General features: G+C 39.1%; 1 protein-coding gene across 1 annotated transcript in view; it reads left to right on the top strand.

The window, feature by feature from the left end:
• Positions 1–2,736: 2,736 nt before the first annotated feature.
• LOC310906738 (neurexin-1-like) overlaps positions 2,737–19,450 on the top strand; it is a gene marked incomplete at its 5' end in the record, with an annotated part of 77,554 nt that continues 60,840 nt past the window's right edge. Inside the window, one exon of the mRNA XM_083856194.1 lies at positions 2,737–3,475. Within this exon, the coding sequence (XP_083712320.1) occupies positions 2,737–3,475 (739 nt within the window). The remainder of the gene's footprint in view (positions 3,476–19,450) is intronic.

Genomic DNA, 19,450 nt, shown 5'->3' on the forward strand with positions numbered 1-19,450 from the left:
TGACCCCCGTGAGCACACACACACACACACACACACACACACAGAGGCACAGCCCGCGCCCCATCCCCACACACCCCATCCCCACAAACCTCCCCCTTCCCCCACCCCTCACCCCAGGCCCCCCTCACGCACAGCCCCCTCCCTCCGTGTCATTGTCCCCGGGCGGGCACGCCGTGCCTCACACCGCCGGCCAACACCCGGCTGTCCGCGCCCCAAATCCTCTCCATCACCGCCTCCTTCCCCTCGGCCGCTCGGCACGTCCTTTCCCCGCCCTGGGCGCGCCCCGCGGGCTCCTCGGAGCGCATCCCCAGGGCGGCGCAGGGGCCGCGGCGGGGCCGCTCCGGCTCGGGCGGGCAGCGAGCAGCGGGCGCCGCCGCCCCGTCGGGCCGCGCAGGGCGGAGCTGTCCCTGGTGCTGAAGCGGTGCCGCAAGCCAGAGGCGCCCCAGCCCGCGGCCGCCGCCGAACCCGGGAAAGGCCCTTTGAGGAGCGGGTTGCGGGGGCTCCTGCCGCGGGTCCTCCCGGGAGATGCCGGAAAATCCCTGGGCTGGTAGCGGCGTTGCCAGAGGTGGCTCCTGCCGCGGGGCAGGGAGGGCGGGGAGGAAACCTGGGGTCTGCCTGCTGCCTGGCCTCTGCCCGCCAAGTTTGGGGGTTCTCCTCTCCTCCCTTTTGCTGCTCTTGCCCACCTCACGTGTGACAAATAATAAAAATAATCGTGTTGACATTTAGAGGAATGAAATTAAATATAGAGAGAGTAGGAGGTGACTTAGCAGCTCTGAACGTGTCAGGTGCAGGCAGCTGAGGTGTTTGCCTGTTTTTAAAACGTTTCTCCCTGGCAGGGTCATCTCTGCCCCCTCTCCCCACACACGCATGCATAGGCACACACACACACACACACACCCCAGCCCAGAAGAGGGCTTGGCAGCAGCTCTGGCCATGCTCTTGTGCCTAAGTGCTGCTGGCAAAGAAATGTAAGGGAGGGGAAGGGGAAGCGATGAGTGAGGGAGGTGTTGGAGATCCTATCCTCCATCAGGAGAGGTCTGCTAATACACAGCTTTCAGAAAAGATACAGCAGCTCTGGGAGAGAAAAATATCCTCTTCGCTGAAACGTTTTGGATGTAGAGACCTCTTCAGAGGATAAGGGGGAACTGTGTCATATATATAATTTTGAAAACAGAAGAGTTGTTCTCTCCTTGTTCTCTTAAATAAGGGCAGCTGAGTAAATATACATAAAATACTGCAACCCATTTCAGAGGACTAGCACCTGGGATTAGCTGATCTGCATTGTGAATAATGTCAACATCAGAGCTGGCTTGAATTGGATTTTCCCTGCCATAGCAGAAAATATCAGCCCCAGAAGAAACCAGGTGGCAGACAAAAAAATGTGGTTTGAAATTTTCAAAAAGCCTTCCAAGAAACTATTGCAATTCTTCCTCACCCCAGGAAAAATAAGCCAGTAGGTGTGCCATGCATGGTGAAGCTTGTCAGTTCCTACTGGGAGCTCTGGCCACTTTATTTTTTTGACCTGTATTAGAAACAACCATAATTGGGCTTGGTAGCATCGTCTGTATGACTAGGACCCTGTAGCTTCGCAAGTGATGATGTTTTCACAAATAAATTAAAATAAATTACAGAATAAACACCATCTTTTCTGTTTAACATTGTTCTTGTACCAGTAAAATGTACGAAATGTACTAAATGTACTGAAATACTTGAAAGTTTTGGAAAGGTAAGTAGTTTGTTTAGATTATGCCATAAAAATGTATCGTAGTATAAACATATACATCAAGATTTGTGTTTAGCACTGCAACCTATTACAATTTCTCAGTAACTCTAAAATTACAGCAGCATTTTCTTCATCTCCAACACCAATAGAAATGAAAAAAATAATCACAAACATTCACTATTGGTCAACTTTCTAATTCAACATGTTATTAGCTGTCATTTCTTATTATTCTGTTTCAATTCCTTGCAGATTAGAAAAAAAAAAAATAGAAGAAAATTACTCCCCTGGATCTTAGCCTTGGCCTTTTTCAAGCAAAGAGAAGAGGAGCTGCCAGGCTTCGCATGTCAAGTGGCCACTCAGCTGTTTGACAGCTTCTGGGTTTCAACCCCGTTGGGATTGAGGCAGCTCAAGCAACCACGAGCGATGAGTCCTGTCGTCTGCTGACACTGCTCTAGCACCATGGCAGACAGGCTGTGATATGACAAGAGGATCCATCCTAGGGAGGCAGCATTGGGATCCATAATTGGCTTCCTGGGAAACTACAGATGGTGGAGAGGATGTAAAAAGAGGTGCGCATGTGCCAGGATATTGCTACAGCCTTGCCGAGCTGGTGGATCCACTTGGAGGAGAGTTTTGCCACTGATCTTGGGTTTTTTCTCGGTTTGGTAATGTTGGCTTTGGGTAAAATTTCTGCTGACTCACCCACCCCTGGACACCTTTTGCGGAGCGTGGCCGGCCAGTGAAGAGATCCAACGGCGCCTTACCCCCACTGCGGGTCCCCTCTGGTGGCCCCTGGCACCATCTTGTGCCCAACCCCATCCCGTGGGGCAGCTGCAGCCCCCCGCCCCGGGGAGTCTCCCACAGTGACCCCCGCACCCGGGGCGGGGGTGAGCGTGCCCGAAGCTTCCAGCGCGGCCGGCGCCCGGCAAGATTTTACCCTGTCTGCCGCCGGGGCCCCAGTGCCGCCCCCCGCCAGCCCTGCCGCCCCGCTCGCCCGCCCCAGGCCGCGCAGGATGGGGGCGGTGCTGGTGCGGCGGGGGGGCTGCCTGCTGCTCTGGCTGGCCCTACTGCTGGGCTGCTGGGCTGAGCTGGGCAGTGGGCTGGAGTTCCCGGGTGCGGAGGGCCAGTGGACCCGCTTCCCCAAGTGGAACGCCTGCTGCGAGAGCGAAATGAGCTTCAACATGAAGACGCGCAGCTCCAGCGGGCTGGTGCTCTACTTCGATGATGAGGGTTTCTGTGACTTCCTGGAGCTCATCCTCACCCAGGGAGGGCGGCTACAGCTCAGCTTTTCCATCTTCTGCGCCGAGCCTGCCACCCTGCTCTCGGACACGGCGGTCAACGACAACCTCTGGCACGCTGTTGTCATCCGCCGCCACTTCAAGAACACGACGCTGATCATTGACCGAACCGAGGCCAAGTGGGTGGAGGTGAAGTCCAAACGGCGGGACATGACTGTCTTCAGCGGGCTCTTCCTAGGAGGGCTCCCGCCGGAGCTGCGGTCGGCGACGCTAAAGCTGACGCTCTCCTCCGTCAAGGACCGGGAGCCCTTCAAGGGCTGGATAACGGACGTGCGGGTGAACTACACGCAGACGTCGCCGGTGGAGAGCCAGGAGGTGCGGCTGGATGACGAGCAGAGCCGGCTGTGCGCCAGGGACGACGTCTGCCTCAACGGGGGCGTCTGCTCGGTGCTCAACGACCAGGCCGTCTGTGACTGCTCCCAAACAGGCTTCCGAGGGAAGGACTGCAGTGAAGGTAAGGGGCCATTCCAGCTCGCCCCATCGCCCCCCTCCCCATCGCTCTGTGGAAGGGACGGGTCGGAGGCCAGGCCTGCATGAAGTTTCATCTGTATGAGTGGATCTTCCTCCCTCCCCTTCCTTCCCACCATGTCCCCAGCTCCCCTCTTCCCCACCTTCTCTCCTCCCTGTCTTCCACGTGTCTCTGTGGCCAACCATGGTGCCATCACTCTTCTGTTCTCTGCGAGGCTGGGTGAGAGGAGGAAGAGGATGTTATCTGAGCATCTTCCGGAGGCAGGGTGGGATTTCGGGTTGTTCTGGTTAAATGAGAGATGGGTGCTGGGTCCCAGGTGTCACCCAGATGGCAGGGGGTGGCTGGAACCACGCTTGGTGGGAGCTGAGGGAGGGGATGTGCATGCTTATCACAAGTAGCTGATCGTAATTGATTCGGGGAACAGGGAAAGTGATGCTGGGAATCATTTAACTGGATTAAGTGCAAAGATGACCTGGGTTTGGTTTTATAGGGTAGAGGAGACCCAGAGTCCACTTTGTATTTGCCTCTGCTATGTCATTGAAATAAAATCAGTGATTTATTTGTGAATTCCTTAAATTGTTGCCGAGGAGGAAGGGGATTAAACAGAGGATTATGTTTTTACATGAATGTGAATGGTACTGCTTTGCAACATATTTAGCAATTCACCATGCCAGTTAGGCAGGGAGAACACAAAAGGGCAAGGGGGAAGTACGTACTCCAAGACCACAAAATGACTGAGTAGTTTTACCAAGGAAGAGGGAACCTAGAAAAAAACAGCAGTTTCCTTAATCTCATCTACAAATAAATCACTGGGTGAAATATGATTCATATTCAATGCCCATTGTTTTTGGCAAATGAAAAGAATGTGAACGTTTACTTTGCAGATGCATGCAGGACTCTTGTTTTTATTATTTTGTTAGTAAACGTACCATTGCTTGCAGCTCCTTAGGCATAGAAATTACCTGTGTTGTGTACTTAGAGCAGGACGTGAAGGTGTATAAATGAAATAAGAACAAATATATCAAGGGAAAATATGATTGTCATGTCAAAATTGGAGAGGAAAGACCTAAGCTTAAAATGTAAAAGGTAAATATGAACAAGATATTATCAAGGCCAAATTAAAATCTTCACTGAGTGTCTGCATGACATTTATGGCTGAATAATTTGCCTTTAGCATTTCTATCAGATTTCACTCATTATAGGAAAGAAAACATCATTTGTGACTGTGCTTTATTATGTAACACCTTCTATCCTTAGTGTCAATACTCAAAATGCTACAGTCATTCTGCATCCTGTTTATCAGCTGTTTATCTCTCATCTGCCATTCGTGAAAAATTCAAACCCTATTAGCACTTTGAATCATTTTTTATAGGAGCAAATAATAGTTTCAGAAAATTAGTTGTTTGTACTTTCAATTGCAGAAATTTCAATTCCCAGAAACAGTAAAATGAAACTTCTTTATATTAGGTAAACCATCTCAATTGATCTAGTATTTGGGTATCAATTTTTAATATATGATACTACATAATATATAGGTGTATGTACAATAGTGAATTCTCTTAGCACCTCTGAGTTAGGACCGATTATAAAGAAAAAGAAAATTATGAGGTGTAGCTGCTTTGTTAAAGCAATAATGGTAATTTAAATACTATTAATACTATTATAAATTTATATGCCCTTTACACTAAAACATAGTTTATTTATTTGAAGTTATTTTGGACATATAATACTTACGTGAAAGAGTTCACATAATTGCATGTAATATCAGTCAGGTAAATTATGACCTTTACATAATAATAGATTCAGTGGCTATTTTTAAGGCATATTTTTATGTTTAGATCGAATGTTAGTGAAATACATATCTATATTTATATTTAGTGGAAATTGTATGGAACTTTTAAGAAGATGACACTCAACATTTAGAAACCCCCCCCCCCCAAATTAAGGTAAAATGCTGATTTAATTTAAGTGCTAGTGGTTCTGCAGTTGACATCAGTGGGATCAAGATTCTTCTCACTTGTCCCTTGACTACTGAGAAGCCTTATAAAATAATAGCAAGACTTACAATTTTAGCAGAAAGTATTCGGATTCTGATTTCATTTGAAACAGGAGGCAGCATTTGCCCTGACAGCAACATAAATGGAACTACATTGCAGTTTATACCTGTTAATTGAGAAAATGTAGCAACTGACACTTCCATCAGTCAAATTTTGATGAAGGGATTAGAAGTTACTCATATGTGCCAGCAAAGATATTGAACTATTATAAATTATTTAATATTCTAAGAAACTGAAAAGGCAGAAGGACAAGTAAAGCCTTTATATCTGCCAAGAAAGAAATCTTGGCTTCTTCTCTTTAGTTTTTTGTAGCCAACATAGACATTAAGCTGTTGAACTTTGATCTTTTGTTCCCAGAATGTGTAAATTTCCCACAAGCCTTAGAAAGACATGGCCATTGCCAGAGGATCATCTCAGGCTGCAATTATCTGAAGGGGTCTTTTGAGTTTTCATTCCTAGCCTTGTTTTGGTTTTTGTTTAAAAATGGTTTTAGATAGGAAAACCCTCCCAACTTTCCATTTTTATCTAAAATTGTAGCCACGTGTCCTAGTTGATACCATTTCTTTAAAGATGGTCATGAAATTCTATTCTCCTTGATTTTTTTTTTCTTTTTCTTTTTCTTTTTTTTTTTTTTTTCTTGTCTTGGATTTGTTGTTGTTGTTCTATATCTCTGCAGCAGTCTGGTAAAACAGAGTTCCTCAGTGTTATGAGGAGTGTAGGAATTAATATCAGCAACAACAAAGAAAACCTTTTCAAGATTTTCTACTCTGACTGGCACGTTTAAGAATTAAAAAGTAAAAGATTTAGAGTCAATGTTTCAAGTCTCAAAATGCCATTTTTAATACAAGTTCAGTTATTTTCAGGAGAAAAGTCTGGTGGGTTTTTTTTCCTGTTTTTCATCTTTGAAAAGCTTATTAATGATCCCTGAATTATTTTTTTTTCTTGTAAAAATTAAGTCCAACCAAGTTTTGGGTTGTTTTTTTTTTTTGTTTTGTGTTTTTTTTTTTTTTTTCATTTTGTTTTTAAACCCATGGTAGTATAAATTATTTCCAGAAGACTTAACTGGTTTTATACCTATCTAAATCAGGAGTAGCTTCATTTATGTTTTCTGAACTACAGCAGTATGAGTGCAGTGCAAGCTAGGAAAGAACCATTCAGTCATTCCTTTTGTTCCAGGAGGATCTAAGTTCTCTTCATGGGAGCACTGGCATAAATCACAGAAAAAGGATTGGAATTCTCCTTAAGTGTCAAGGTTGTGCAGTCCATAGCAAATAAAAATATGATCTCTAGCAGCTCTCTGGTTGAGAGGCCCATGAGTAAAAACAGTACAAGAACCTTCTAAAAGAGAAAATAAAATCTCTGCTTTGCATTGAAGAAGGCAAGGGTATATTATTCCACATAATAATAGTGACTTAGTAGAAGGAAAAATACACAAAATTATAATGAATTTTATTAGGAATAAGACTAGCATTGAAATAAACCCTGATTGCCATATCAATTTTCTGATAAGTTTTTGACATACATTTCAATTTTCTATTCAGTGAAAATTCCAGTATTTCCTGAAATTACTCAAATTGGTAAGACTTAATTCTATGAGAAGGAGAAATTTTGGTTAAAAAGACCAACTTTAAAGTCAGATTTTTAGTGCATTAAGTCAAGGTCCTAGAAGGTAAAGAATACATTCATGTCAGTGAACCTCCATATTCTTCTTGTAATTGTGCTCCTTAGGTTAAAATTTCAAAATAAAAAAACTATTTTGTTTATTAAATGACTAAAATAGTGACCTTCTGACTTTAGACCAAAAAAAAAATGAAAAAGAAGGTATCATTTTCTTTTCATCCTCATTTATATAAAAACAGCTTTGTCCAGTATCCTGTCTGAGAAAGTAAGCAGGTAGCTCTAAAAAAAGGTAGTAAACTACAGGTGATGCATTGAGTTGGGGGAAGTTTCTCACTGATGCTAACTTCTTGTCACTCCATGCCCATCTGCTTTTCTATATCTCTAATGGCTTGGAAAAGTTGCAGACAGGATCTTTTATCTTTTTAAAATATAGCTTCCCTCAATATTAGCATCTATGCAGACAATTGCTCGGTGAATTCAAACTATTCCTGTTTATAACATGATGTATTTTAGCTGTCCCACTGAGTTTCTGGTTTGTGAGAAAAATGAGGACCGTTCAGGCAGCTGTTCACTGTAAGAGATACTCTTCCTTGTCAAATATTCAAAAGTTGATGCCAGCTACGGTTTGAACTGTGAAAGTGATTTTTGAGGGAGTCAGTTCCAGATGTCTCAGCCTAGCCAGCATTTAGATTTGTTTGTTTGGGTTCTGAGTATACTACATCAGTTTTGTTGTATTTCCTTTTGCATGTTAGCTTTTTAAAAAGCCATCCAATGTTTATATCTCTTTGAATTTTTTTGTATTTTAATCCATTTTGTTCTCTTTATGCCTTGAATGAAACATTTGAACTTCTTTTGGTATTAATTATCTATCGCAAGTTGCATGTTTGAGTGAGATGTTTTTGAACTCATTGCCTATAGTCAGTCTTAACAGAGTAGTCACCGTGGTCTTTATCCCTCTTGAATCCTAGCTAAACGTACTTTGGACTAGTAAATACTGTGAACAAAACTTGCCTTTTTGATTTATACATCAGAATCTTTACTATATGATCTGCATTTCTTCTGCATTCTGAATTTCTTGTCAGTGCCAGTGGCCACTGGAGTGATGTTGGTTAAGAAGAAGGGCTAGAAATGCACCAGAGATTGTACTGAGGTTCTGTATATGTACAAATTATGTCAATAATTTAACAATTATTATTTCACTTTATTTAATATTTTTAAATGGTGACTTTGTTGTCAGAGTAGAATCTTGAGAGCAGATAGTCAAGCAATCAAAAGGTTGTTCATTACTGTGTTACATCTGTTATATTCACATTTAGTTATATGAAAACCCAATCCTTATGTCAATTTGAAGCACAATTTTGCATAATTTTCCTAACGAAATTTGATATAGTATTATGTTTGCCAGGATTCAGTATTATAGGATATTGATTTCAATTCTGCCTCATGTAAAATCACAGGAATTTAAATACTGTTTCACCAGTAATTAGGAGTTGGCAGTCTGTTTTATATTATCTTCTAAGGAGGTTTCTTGTCGAGCATTATTAATTCTTTCAAAATGCTGATCTTGAAATACTTATAGCCTAGATCTTGTTACTGCAGGTAAATAATATTTTAGATAGTGAGGTTGTTGTTTCCCTTTGGGCCTAGTTGAGGGGTCCTAGTTTACTGGGTCCTTGTTAAATTTAAGTCTATGTTGTGAATTATAGACGGCTAATATGCTAGAAGAATTTATATCTGGCACCATAGGACCTTGTATCAGATTGATCATATTCTTTCAGAATTTCAAAATAATATATGTTAAAACTGTCCATGTTTTGATGTAATTGCACTTCAAGGCTTGCAGGCATTTTGGACCAAATGTACTTGATCTTTTGTCTCAACTGAAGGTTGGCTCCCTGGGAGTCTTTTAACAGCAGATGCTAGGCATGGATTTGTGGGATTTTACTCCATCATCTTTACTGACCTGATGGACAGGAATGGGGAAACAGGCTGGCAATTAAAAATGAATTCCTGATAGAAATAGCTTTATGTAGAAGCTAACATTATCATATGTGGCTTGGAGGGTTCATGCTTATTTTAATAAACATATTAAAATTGATTGGTAACTTAAAAGAGAAAGCTTCATCCATCTGTCTTGGTGAATTTAATATGTTTTATCTACCAGAAAGCTTAGTGTTCCTTTTAGAAAACATGAACCCATACCAGTTTCTGGAAAAATGTTCTGTCCGGTTTGTTGTGCTGTAGTTGAAACTTGTGTACCTTCATAAACACATGATTTTCCAGAATAGTGAAGGGTATTCTGAGGTGTTGAATACCTTTGTGAAACTTAGGACTAAATTTTACCTTTGTCAAACTTAGAAACCAAATATACTTATTACAGGGAATGATTGATTAGGGTGTTACAGACATTTCTTTAATTATGTTGTTATATATAGAAATGACTAACAAAGTCAGAGTGGATAATACTTGCCTGCCTTTATATAGTTCTACACTGAGCTGGGATCATAATTTAATCTTTTACAAAAGATGTGCACTTTCTTGAACGGCAGTTTCTCCTTCTGTGCTGTGGTGATGGTATCTGAGTGTATCACAAGCACTTCACCAGCCTGGATTGTGTTGTCGTGTATGCAGAACTCAATTTTTCAGCTCAGGTGCTCTTCTGCCAAGCTAAAAAATATTGGTATGTGGTGAATGCATGCAAATGCATTCTCCTGGAGTTTGGAGTAGAATCAGTAGGATCAATGTGTGCTTCAATGAACAAAATATCTGCAGTAACTAATGAAGTAATGAAGCCGGAAAACCCACATGGTTTTGATAGGACATTGCTATCTCAGTGACCCTGGCCAGTTCACACCCCATTTTCAGCTTGCCTTCTAATCTGTAAAGTTAAACTACTGCACACAGGAGCTTTTGGTAGGATCTTTTTCCTGAACATCAGATACTTGAAAGATCAGAATTGCTATTAGGGATGTAGGAGAGGAAGTCAAGACCTAATGCTCCCTTTACTACTGTGCAACCACTTTAGTCTACAGAACTGATAATTGTTAGTTGAAGTTTTGAACTTTGGAGTTGCTGGCCTTCCTACTGCCTATCCATAGCTGAATGTTCAGAATAGTGGGGTTTTTCTTGCTTTTTTGTCTGCCACTCTCTGCCATTGTTCTGACTAGACACTGGAAATGATGTAATTTGTCACCTGCCAGCCACTTCTCCTTTGACAGTTCAGCTCTTCTCATGGTCACAACAGTTCTCATCCTTTGCACCTTTACACCTGTATAAAAGTCATCCTTATTACTCTAAAATGATCCTTATTACTGTAGAAGGATCTAGGATTTAATGTCTGAAGAGCATGAAGAACTCTTGCTTCTAGTCAATGACCACGTAATTGTTTAGTTTCATTCTCTTCCATTTTCAATGAAAAATCTGAGGATGAAAATGAGAGGTGGACTCAGTTATGCCTCGTTTGAGCTTGTCAAGAAATGAGACAGAGGTAGCTGGCAGCTGTCTGTAAGAACAGGATTTTGTGATGGGATTTTAGATTTCTTTCATGCTATGGAGTGTATTAGGAACCTACGATTACTTAGTTATGTCCTAATAAGCAGCAGATTTGGCTTTTAGACCTTTTAGATATCTGAAAAAAATGTCTTCTGTTTTCATTTTCTACTGGAGTCAGTTTGAAGTTCCATTGATTGAAGTTTGGAATTAGGGCAAACCTAATAACCTGCTGATTTTGAACTTATTATCCAAGTAGGAATACGAAAACAGAGAGAACTAGGGCAAATTAAACAACCTGCTGATTCTGCCTGTAGTAGTCATCTGGGAACGTCTATAGAGAAAATACTTTTCATAAATTCTGATATTTATTACCATGATCATCATCACTATAATTATTCATTAATTTAATATGTGCCTTATGAACCATGCTTGAAGAGTGAGGTTATATGACTAATTTTGTCTCACATTGAAGACTGTAGTTTGAGGGAAAACCTGGTTTGCCAAACAAATGGATGGTGCATTCACTGAAGTCACATTTGCAGTTGCTGCCACTACAAACTGTGAAACAGTGGATTTTGCCTATGCAAGTGTTACATCCCAACAATGCTACACAGGTGTGCAAGTCACAGATTCCTTTCAGACTGTGCACAAGGTCTTGAAGTGAGAACATTTGACTTTTTGATTTTGTCTAGAGAAAGGGCTTTGCATTGCTTAAAGGCAGAGAAAGTTGTTTGATTCTTCCCACAATGCTGTCTTTTTGTAATTAAGTGAATGTGTACAGCCATTAAGGAGCTCACTGGCATTACTCTGTGCACCTGGAGATATATATCACAGTTCCAAAGTTTACGTCTTAATTTCCGATGCAGAATGACCTTCTTGTTCATCTTCTTTCTCTTTCATGCTTTTTAGCTTTAACAAAAAAGATTTTAAAATGACATTTTTGTCAAAGGAGGTATTTCCATTAAGAAAAGATTCCTTGAGAAAGATTGCATGTATGTAATATAAATTATATGTACTTTCTTTTGAATAAGTGTATAGAAAATCACAGAATTAGTGACTAGACATGAAGATCTATATCTCAGTGCTGTCTTTTTCTTTAGAGGCTCATCCTGATTCCTTTTTGTTTCCGAGGGTGACGACAGGAATCTTCACACACATATCAGCATTTGTACAATGGGTGTCTAAGGCACAGCCACTATGAATAGCTTTAGAATGAATTATGGTCTCGTGAGGTAAAGATTATATCCATTGTTAATAGAAGTGGGAGAATAGGGCCCTAATGCTAGGAAAAAAGTGCTCTTCAGCCTTAAAGATATTATCTTTCCTGATTCTGAATTGTGCCAGTGTGATAAAAGTGATATAAAAAAATTTAGATTTTACTGGTTGTTGCACAGCAACAGGCTTACATTTTACATTTGAAAAATTATTTGTACATTTTGCATTCATAAAAACAGACCCTTGACCTAGAATGTCCAGGGACAGGAGTCAGAGAGGCAGGTGAGACACAGCAGCTCCTTCCCAGACTGCACACACTGCTGTGTTTAAGCAGAGTGATCTTCAGGTGATCCTCAGTGATCTCAGTTTACTGGGGTGGGCTGGTGCTTCACACGGTATCCTTTCTTAGAAAAGCAATGGAATTTCTACAAGAATTTCCAGGAATGGTGGGTCTGACAGAGAGATTACTAGTGTTGTTCATTTTGAATTTGCTTTTTTTCCCATTTTTCCTCATCAGAGGAGAGACAGGTGAAAATGGAATTTAGAAACCCATAGCTTTAAGTCACTTAATTCTTAAGACTATTGTGGAGTGATATAGGAAAGATTTGTAAACAGATTTTTTTAAGAACAGATCCAAGCCCTTCTTCTACATCCTTCTCAGATGAATTTTGCTCAACTTCTCAGGAGCTGATTCTCTGTGACTTTTTTTTTCTGTGATATTGCATAAAAACAATTTCTCTAACATTATCACATTGTAAAGAACCTGGGAGGATTCTTTTTACAACCTATGGACTGTCATTTAGCATTAACAAAAGATTTGTCTGGTTTAGTTAAACATTTACTTGAAGAATTCTGAATATAGAGCTCACATTCTTACATAAAACATTCCTGGCTTAAGTGTTACGAGGAAAACATCAGCATTTTCCCAGTAATTCACCAGAAGAAAATATATTCAAATCACATGTTCTTTGTTGGCCCAAATCTCCGCTACTTTTCTGTGAACAATGCATCTGTTGTAGTAGTTTGCAGAAATTTCTTTGGGGTTTTTTGTCCCTGTTCTTGGTCCAAAGTACTTGAAGGAGCAGCTAGGGTTGAAGTTAGCCTTGAACTTATTCTTTCTTACTTTTTTTTTTTTTTTTTTTTTTTTTTTGTCTGCTGCATTTAAACAACTGAATCTGGAAGTACAGGAAGTTGGGCAGTAATAATAAGCAGTACAGCTCAGGTTTTGTTTTTGTCTTCCACATCTCAAATTTTGAAACTCAGAATGTAACAAATAATGCATCAGATATGAAATTCTGAGAGAAATGTTTTCACACTCTTTTCTATTTTTTTCTGTATTTTTCACTGTTTTCTATTCAAGTTTTTATAACAAAGGAAATTCCTATGACAGAAAAAAGTTGAAGTGATAGAAGTTTTGACCTGCAATTTCTTCAAATCCACTGGCAACCACAATTCTTGTTGACATCCAGAGGTTCTACCTTTTGTTTTAGCATTGGGTGGATCCCATTCTCCTTTTTTAAGTATCATTTGGGTCTTTAAATAAGTAAAGTCTTTCTTACACATTATAAATACCTACATCATCCAAGTTTGCTATTCAGGCACATATTACCCACTGTGATACCATGAGTCATGCTGGTAGATTTTGTAAATCTTAAGCCATGAAAGCGTCCACAGTGATGCAAGGGAAAAAATTTCTTTCCAGTTTCTTCCCATTAAAAAAAAATACAAACAGAAACATTCATTGCAGTCTAAGTTAATGGCACCACAGGAATTCAGAAGCAAAGCTGCCTTCAGTGAGTGCTTTCATCTTTTTTCTTTCTTGTGTTTAAGCATGGAATTTTTCTCTCCATTTTATTCACATTTGCGTTAAAAATAATAAAAAGCAGTTAGTGATGCTGTATCTATTGTGATAGAAGTACATCAAATTCAAAAGCATACCTCTAAGGGCTCAGAAATATTTAGTTATTTTGATTTTGCACTTTAATTTGGGCTCATTGCTGCTTGCATAGCCTAAATACATAAAGTGAGATGGGTACAGGTTTTGATGTTGCTCAGCTTTGCTCTTCCATAGCTTCCTCATCAGAAATCTGAAAAACAGTACATGAGTATGTCTTGAAAACTTGTCCTTGCCCAGTCTGAGTTCTCAGTGACAAATTAAGCTTTCAGTCATTAGAGAATGCAGAAAGAGATACTAAGGAAGTTGATTAACCAAAAGAATTGGAAGAGATAAATGTTCTTAAAAATCATATATGTTTTAGAAATATGTACAATATTTCTAAAATATTTTCCTTTCGTAGATTTTTCACATTTAGTAGTAGCTCTCATTTGATGTAATAAAATAATTTGTTGCAGTCCTCCTTTCTTGACTGTGTAGATCAGAAATGATGTCTCTTGAAGCTCATATGTTAAGCCATTGTAAAATAAGAGTAAAGTCAGAATCAGGTTCTCTGATTGGGGGGGGGGGGGGAAATTAAACTGTATTAATATTAAAACACTTCAACAAGTCAAGTAATAAACAGGGTTAATCTTTGCCCACTACTATGTAATGCTACTTTGCAATCTTTATAGAAGTTCCCCTTTCCATTCAGATGTATAGAAACATCTTGCCAGCACAAAAATGACTGGTGGGAAGCTTTGCCTGCTTGTCTCTCCCACCTGTAGGTTGCAACAACTACTTTTTCCACTCTTCAGCTTCTCTCTTTTATAGAGGCATGGTAAGAACTTGCAATGCCATTTTCTCTTACAAAATTATTAATTAATGGCTAAAAAGTTTAATATTTTTACCCCCCCTCTGACCCCCATTGATCAGATGACCTATTCTGTATTAAAATGCTTGCCCTTGGAAAATAGACTCTCAAGTATTTTTGTCATCTACGTGTTTGAATCAATCTTTGCACTCTATTGGTTACTCTTAGGCACACATTCCGTGCACAGGCTGTTAAAGCACAGCTCAGTATGGGCACTTTGCATCTTCTCCAATCAGCCTAAGTCCTCAGTGTCAGTCTAACAGGTATGAACATACTGCACTCAGAAGTTATGGTCAGAGAATTTTATAAAATAAAGCACTAAAGCACTTAGAAGCTATGAACTGCCAGGCCAAAATATACCATGCACTTTTAGTTTCATCTGGTTTTGAGTATCCAGTATGAAATAGTCTTTAATTACATGATCATGTACCACATTATCCTTGAGCTTTCTGCCTCCTTCAGTGCATAGCCTGGATAATAAGTTCTTCAATATTTTGTTTTCTACTTGCTGTTCAGTTTGTAGCCCTGAGCCTTCCTTATTCGTTGTCCATATTAAAATCATTTATCTGAAGAGAAATCAGTAATATTTCCTGGGCTTTTCTAAGGTTTTCATAGTTACAACACCTGAGCTGCTATGCAAATATTGAAAATTGCACAATGCCCATGTAAGATGACAAATGCTCTTGTTCATAGTGGAAAACTGAGGCAAGAGAGACTGCAGGTAAAAACATTCCCTGAGTGCCCATTTGAAGTTCTTGTGAGTACTTCACAGATAACACCACACACTCTAAGCCTCCACTAACACTTCAAGGTACAGCTTACTCTGTGTTCTGGGGTATCCATCACAGTACTCTCTCAAAACAAATATTTGGAGCAGCGTTAGGAGTGATCACCCAGAAAATGCCTGTCTTTAAAAACCTGACCAACATCATGTTGGATTTTTAGGACAGAAGGGGATAGAGTATATTTCTTCATTCAGCTCTCCTTGTTCTGAGGCACACCCCACTCCTTTTCAGCGAGGGCAGATGCACTGCTCACTGGCACAGCAGCTTTCTGTGGTACTCAGTCATTACTTCTGGCTAAGAATAGCCCTCCTCTGTGTGCAGATCAAGTGAGGGAAGCTCTGGAGAGAATTGCATTAAACTGTGTAATTAAAAGCTATATCTTACCCTATATGAATAAAGTAGATGGATCTCAGTTACGTAAGAAGCCTTATGTCTCAGTGCTGCTATTTTGGACTTTGCAACATAAAGAACATTCTTCTAAGATAGTAAAATAGTCAGTGTGTATGATTTTTTTTTTTTAGTTTTTAAGACTTTTCTCCCACGCAGACATCCCAGCAATTGTGTTTTCTGCACTTGAATGAGGAAGCTGCCTTTCTGCAGGGCCCATTCCAGCAGGGAATTTACTGAGGGACTGACACTTTCCCTGCTCCAAAACTGAGTGGCTGGACTTAGCACAGGTTACAGAGCTCTGAATGACAGGGAAGACCTGCTGAGGCTGAAGTTGAAGGTCTTTCAGGAGTTTACTGGTAAAACCCAAGACATCTCCACTAATGCTGTGCATACACATTTTGGAAAACATTTTCAATTTGAGCAAATTCTGATTGTTTTTCAAGGGTTGGCACGAGGCTTAAACCCAAAAGTCAAGTTACTCCTGCCCAAATGGTTTTTATATGTCTGCTTTGAAATAAGACTTAAGTCAAAAGGAATCAGAATGGAAATGAAACTTACTCAGAGTTCCCTTGGGGATATACTACTGCTAACATAAATGTCAGGTTTTCAGCTGAGAATTTTTTTTTTCCCTAAATCAAATACAGTTTTTTTAAGGCTGAAAAAAGATTTCCTTACTAGACTGGGTCACTGGATTTTCATTAATTACTGTAATCAACGTTCATCTGTAGTAAGTGTGTCTTTTCAACAAAAAAATTTAAAAAGCCACATGAAAGTCCTACACAGAACCATTTTTCCAAGGAAATTATTTTTTAAAAATAAAATATAGACATAATATTTGCATGTCTGCCTATCAGTGTTGCCATTAAAAAATGGCCTAAAAATATTTTTAAACTCTCCCTGTAGAAGTTTTATATAAGGAGTAGTATAGCCGTAATAAAATATTCTTTACACAAGAGCCAAAAATGCAGTGTTAATCTTTGACATGACCAGACAATTTTTAAAAGACACTTCTGTGTCTTAAAAGAGCCACATTTATTTGTGTTACAGGACCTTTGAACACACCTTTGGTATTTTTCCTCCTTATTTAGAGGTTGTTACTTTCTCTACTTGGAGAACTAGATGCTCTTTCTTTCCCTGTGTGTTAAAACAACCATAAAGATTAGAAATGTTTATTTTCCCTTTTCCTTTCCATGATTTATCTTGTATCCACTGTAACACAATGTAGTAGTTGCCTGGCAAGAATACAAATAAGAAGCTTTTAGGGCAGGAGGTGAAGACAGAATAAAGTCACAGTCAAATTCTCACTAAATTTCTTTCTTATCACTTAATTCACAGATGGTCCCACTGTATTTGGTTGGATTATTTATATGAATAATTTTATCCCCTTGATCCCCTGTATAATTGAATGTATGTATTATTATGCTGCAGATAACCAGACTTATTTTAATAATACAATATGGCTGTTTACAAGCATATGATTATCTTTTATGTTACCTCATGGTATTTCAATCATCCAGTGACATTTTCAGGAATGTTAAACGATCTAAATGGGACTGTGTGTGTTAGAATGAATAGAAAAGTTGTTAAAATAAAAAAGTTCAATAGTCAAAAAATAAAAATTGTGGTTTAGGCAGAATCAGATATAAGCTAAAGTGCAGAATCATAGATGACCAATGAAAGTATTGATAGTTTTAGAGAAAACTGTCCATGTTTTTATGTATTATAAATGTCATGCCTAGTATGTAGTCTAATTAAATCCATCTTTAGAAATGCTTTATAAATGAATAATAATGACCTTAAGCTCAGTTGTCTGCATACATATAAATTTTTCTTCAAGCTCAGTGTATGTGTCATTTACCACCTTTCTGTTGCATTTTCTGTAAAAGAATTCCAGTGCTGTTTCTTCAGGAAAGCTTAAATTCTACAGCAAAATAGTACCAGTCAGAAATCCGAGTCCTATGTAACATCCCTAAAGGCTGTTTTTTGCTAAGCAGTGAAGGGAGTATAATTTAATACACTGTGATTTTACTGTCATTTAAAATATGTCCCCAGTTCAGCAGTACTGCTCTGCAAACTTCATTTTTTTTCCTTTTGAAACATAGAAGATATATACCAAGAGTGAAAGAAGAAAAGTTTAGTAGACTAAGGGGACCACAGGATATCAACAAAAATATATTGACACTCCATCATCATTAAATCTCCTACCTACACTTCTCCGACTTCTCAGACCTATGTGATTGTTTACAGCATTCATACACTTCATAAACTGGTTAAAAACTCTGCTCAGTTTAATAAATTTACAGGAAGCAAATTGTCCTAAATGTGACTTTACAAAGACTCTTAAATTAAAGAAAAAAAACCAAACCAAAACCCCAAACAAACTTGAAATTAAATAATTAAAGGCAATGCTTTCCTTATTAACCACAGTCATATCTATTTTACAATTGTTAATGTGCCATCTCTGGGATTGAACCTCTCTGAATTTCTGTCTATATCAACGTGATTTATTCCTGCAAGCATTAATTATTATCAATGTTCTGGCCAGAACAAAAATTATATAAGGAATTTATTAGAGATATTAGGAAAGCTTCCAATGATTTGGAAGATATTATTTTCTCCTTTTAAAGGAGTTTTCAAAGTATTTAAGGTAAAATTTGTCTCAGTAAGCCTGGTAGCCTCCTTGTACTGTATCTTAATGAAAATCATGAAGTTTTTCCACTGAGGTTGGGACCTGGACCTTCATTTTCTATGAGTCAGTAGCATCACTTTTAAATCAAATCTTGGCAAACCTCTTTATAACTAAATTTTTGTAACTTTCAAAAATACTTCTGAGAGCTGCTTTCCTTTTCTCTGCATTCAAAAGAGGTTACCGAATGTATTAAATTTTCTAAGTTTTTCAGCTAATTATCAATATGACTTGGTGTTTGACTTTATGCAAAAGACAGCCTGGAAAACTGTTGACAAAAGACTGGCAATATTGTTGAAGCAAACATTTGAGAGCCAAATAAATTGTATCAGGAAAACAATGTAAGAAAAATACCTGAAATTTTATTAGATATTATAGTAGTACATCAAGTTTAGCAAATCATTGATCCCTGATTTTGTTGTGCACTGCCTGTCTCTAAAGAGAGAGCAAAAGTCTCAGCATGAGTCTCATCAATGCTTTTTTCTTGTCTTGATAAGAACTGTGTGACACTTAAGATAAAACCAGCTTCAAGTCCTACTCCAAAAGTAGGACTTTTCTGGGTTCCTTCAGAAAATCATTTAAATTGTGATAGTGACCTTTGCTCCTACGGTTTGCAGTTGGGTTTTGTTTTTGCAGGATTGGCTAGAAATGAGAAAAATTTATTATGAAACAAGCCTTTTCAGCTTTGGACCCAGATATTATTTCTTCTTTAGAAACTGGATCCTTCATAAATGATTACATCAGATGAAGGGTAGACATCTGGAAGCACAAAATGGGAAAAAAAAAAAAGGAGAAATTAAGAACTGAGAAGTAATTAAGTACTGGAAATGGGATTTGGAATTGCTATTTTATTTTCACTATTCTATTACAAGTTCTTTATATATCTCAAGTATTTAATCTTCCTCGCAGTTTTTCATCCCTAAAATAAGGTTAATAATATTCACTGTCTCCTGTACCATTCCCTGTCT

Source organism: Zosterops lateralis, assembly GCF_965231275.1.
Source record: "Zosterops lateralis genome assembly, chromosome: 3".
In the NCBI taxonomy this organism is placed as follows: domain Eukaryota; kingdom Metazoa; phylum Chordata; class Aves; order Passeriformes; family Zosteropidae; genus Zosterops; species Zosterops lateralis.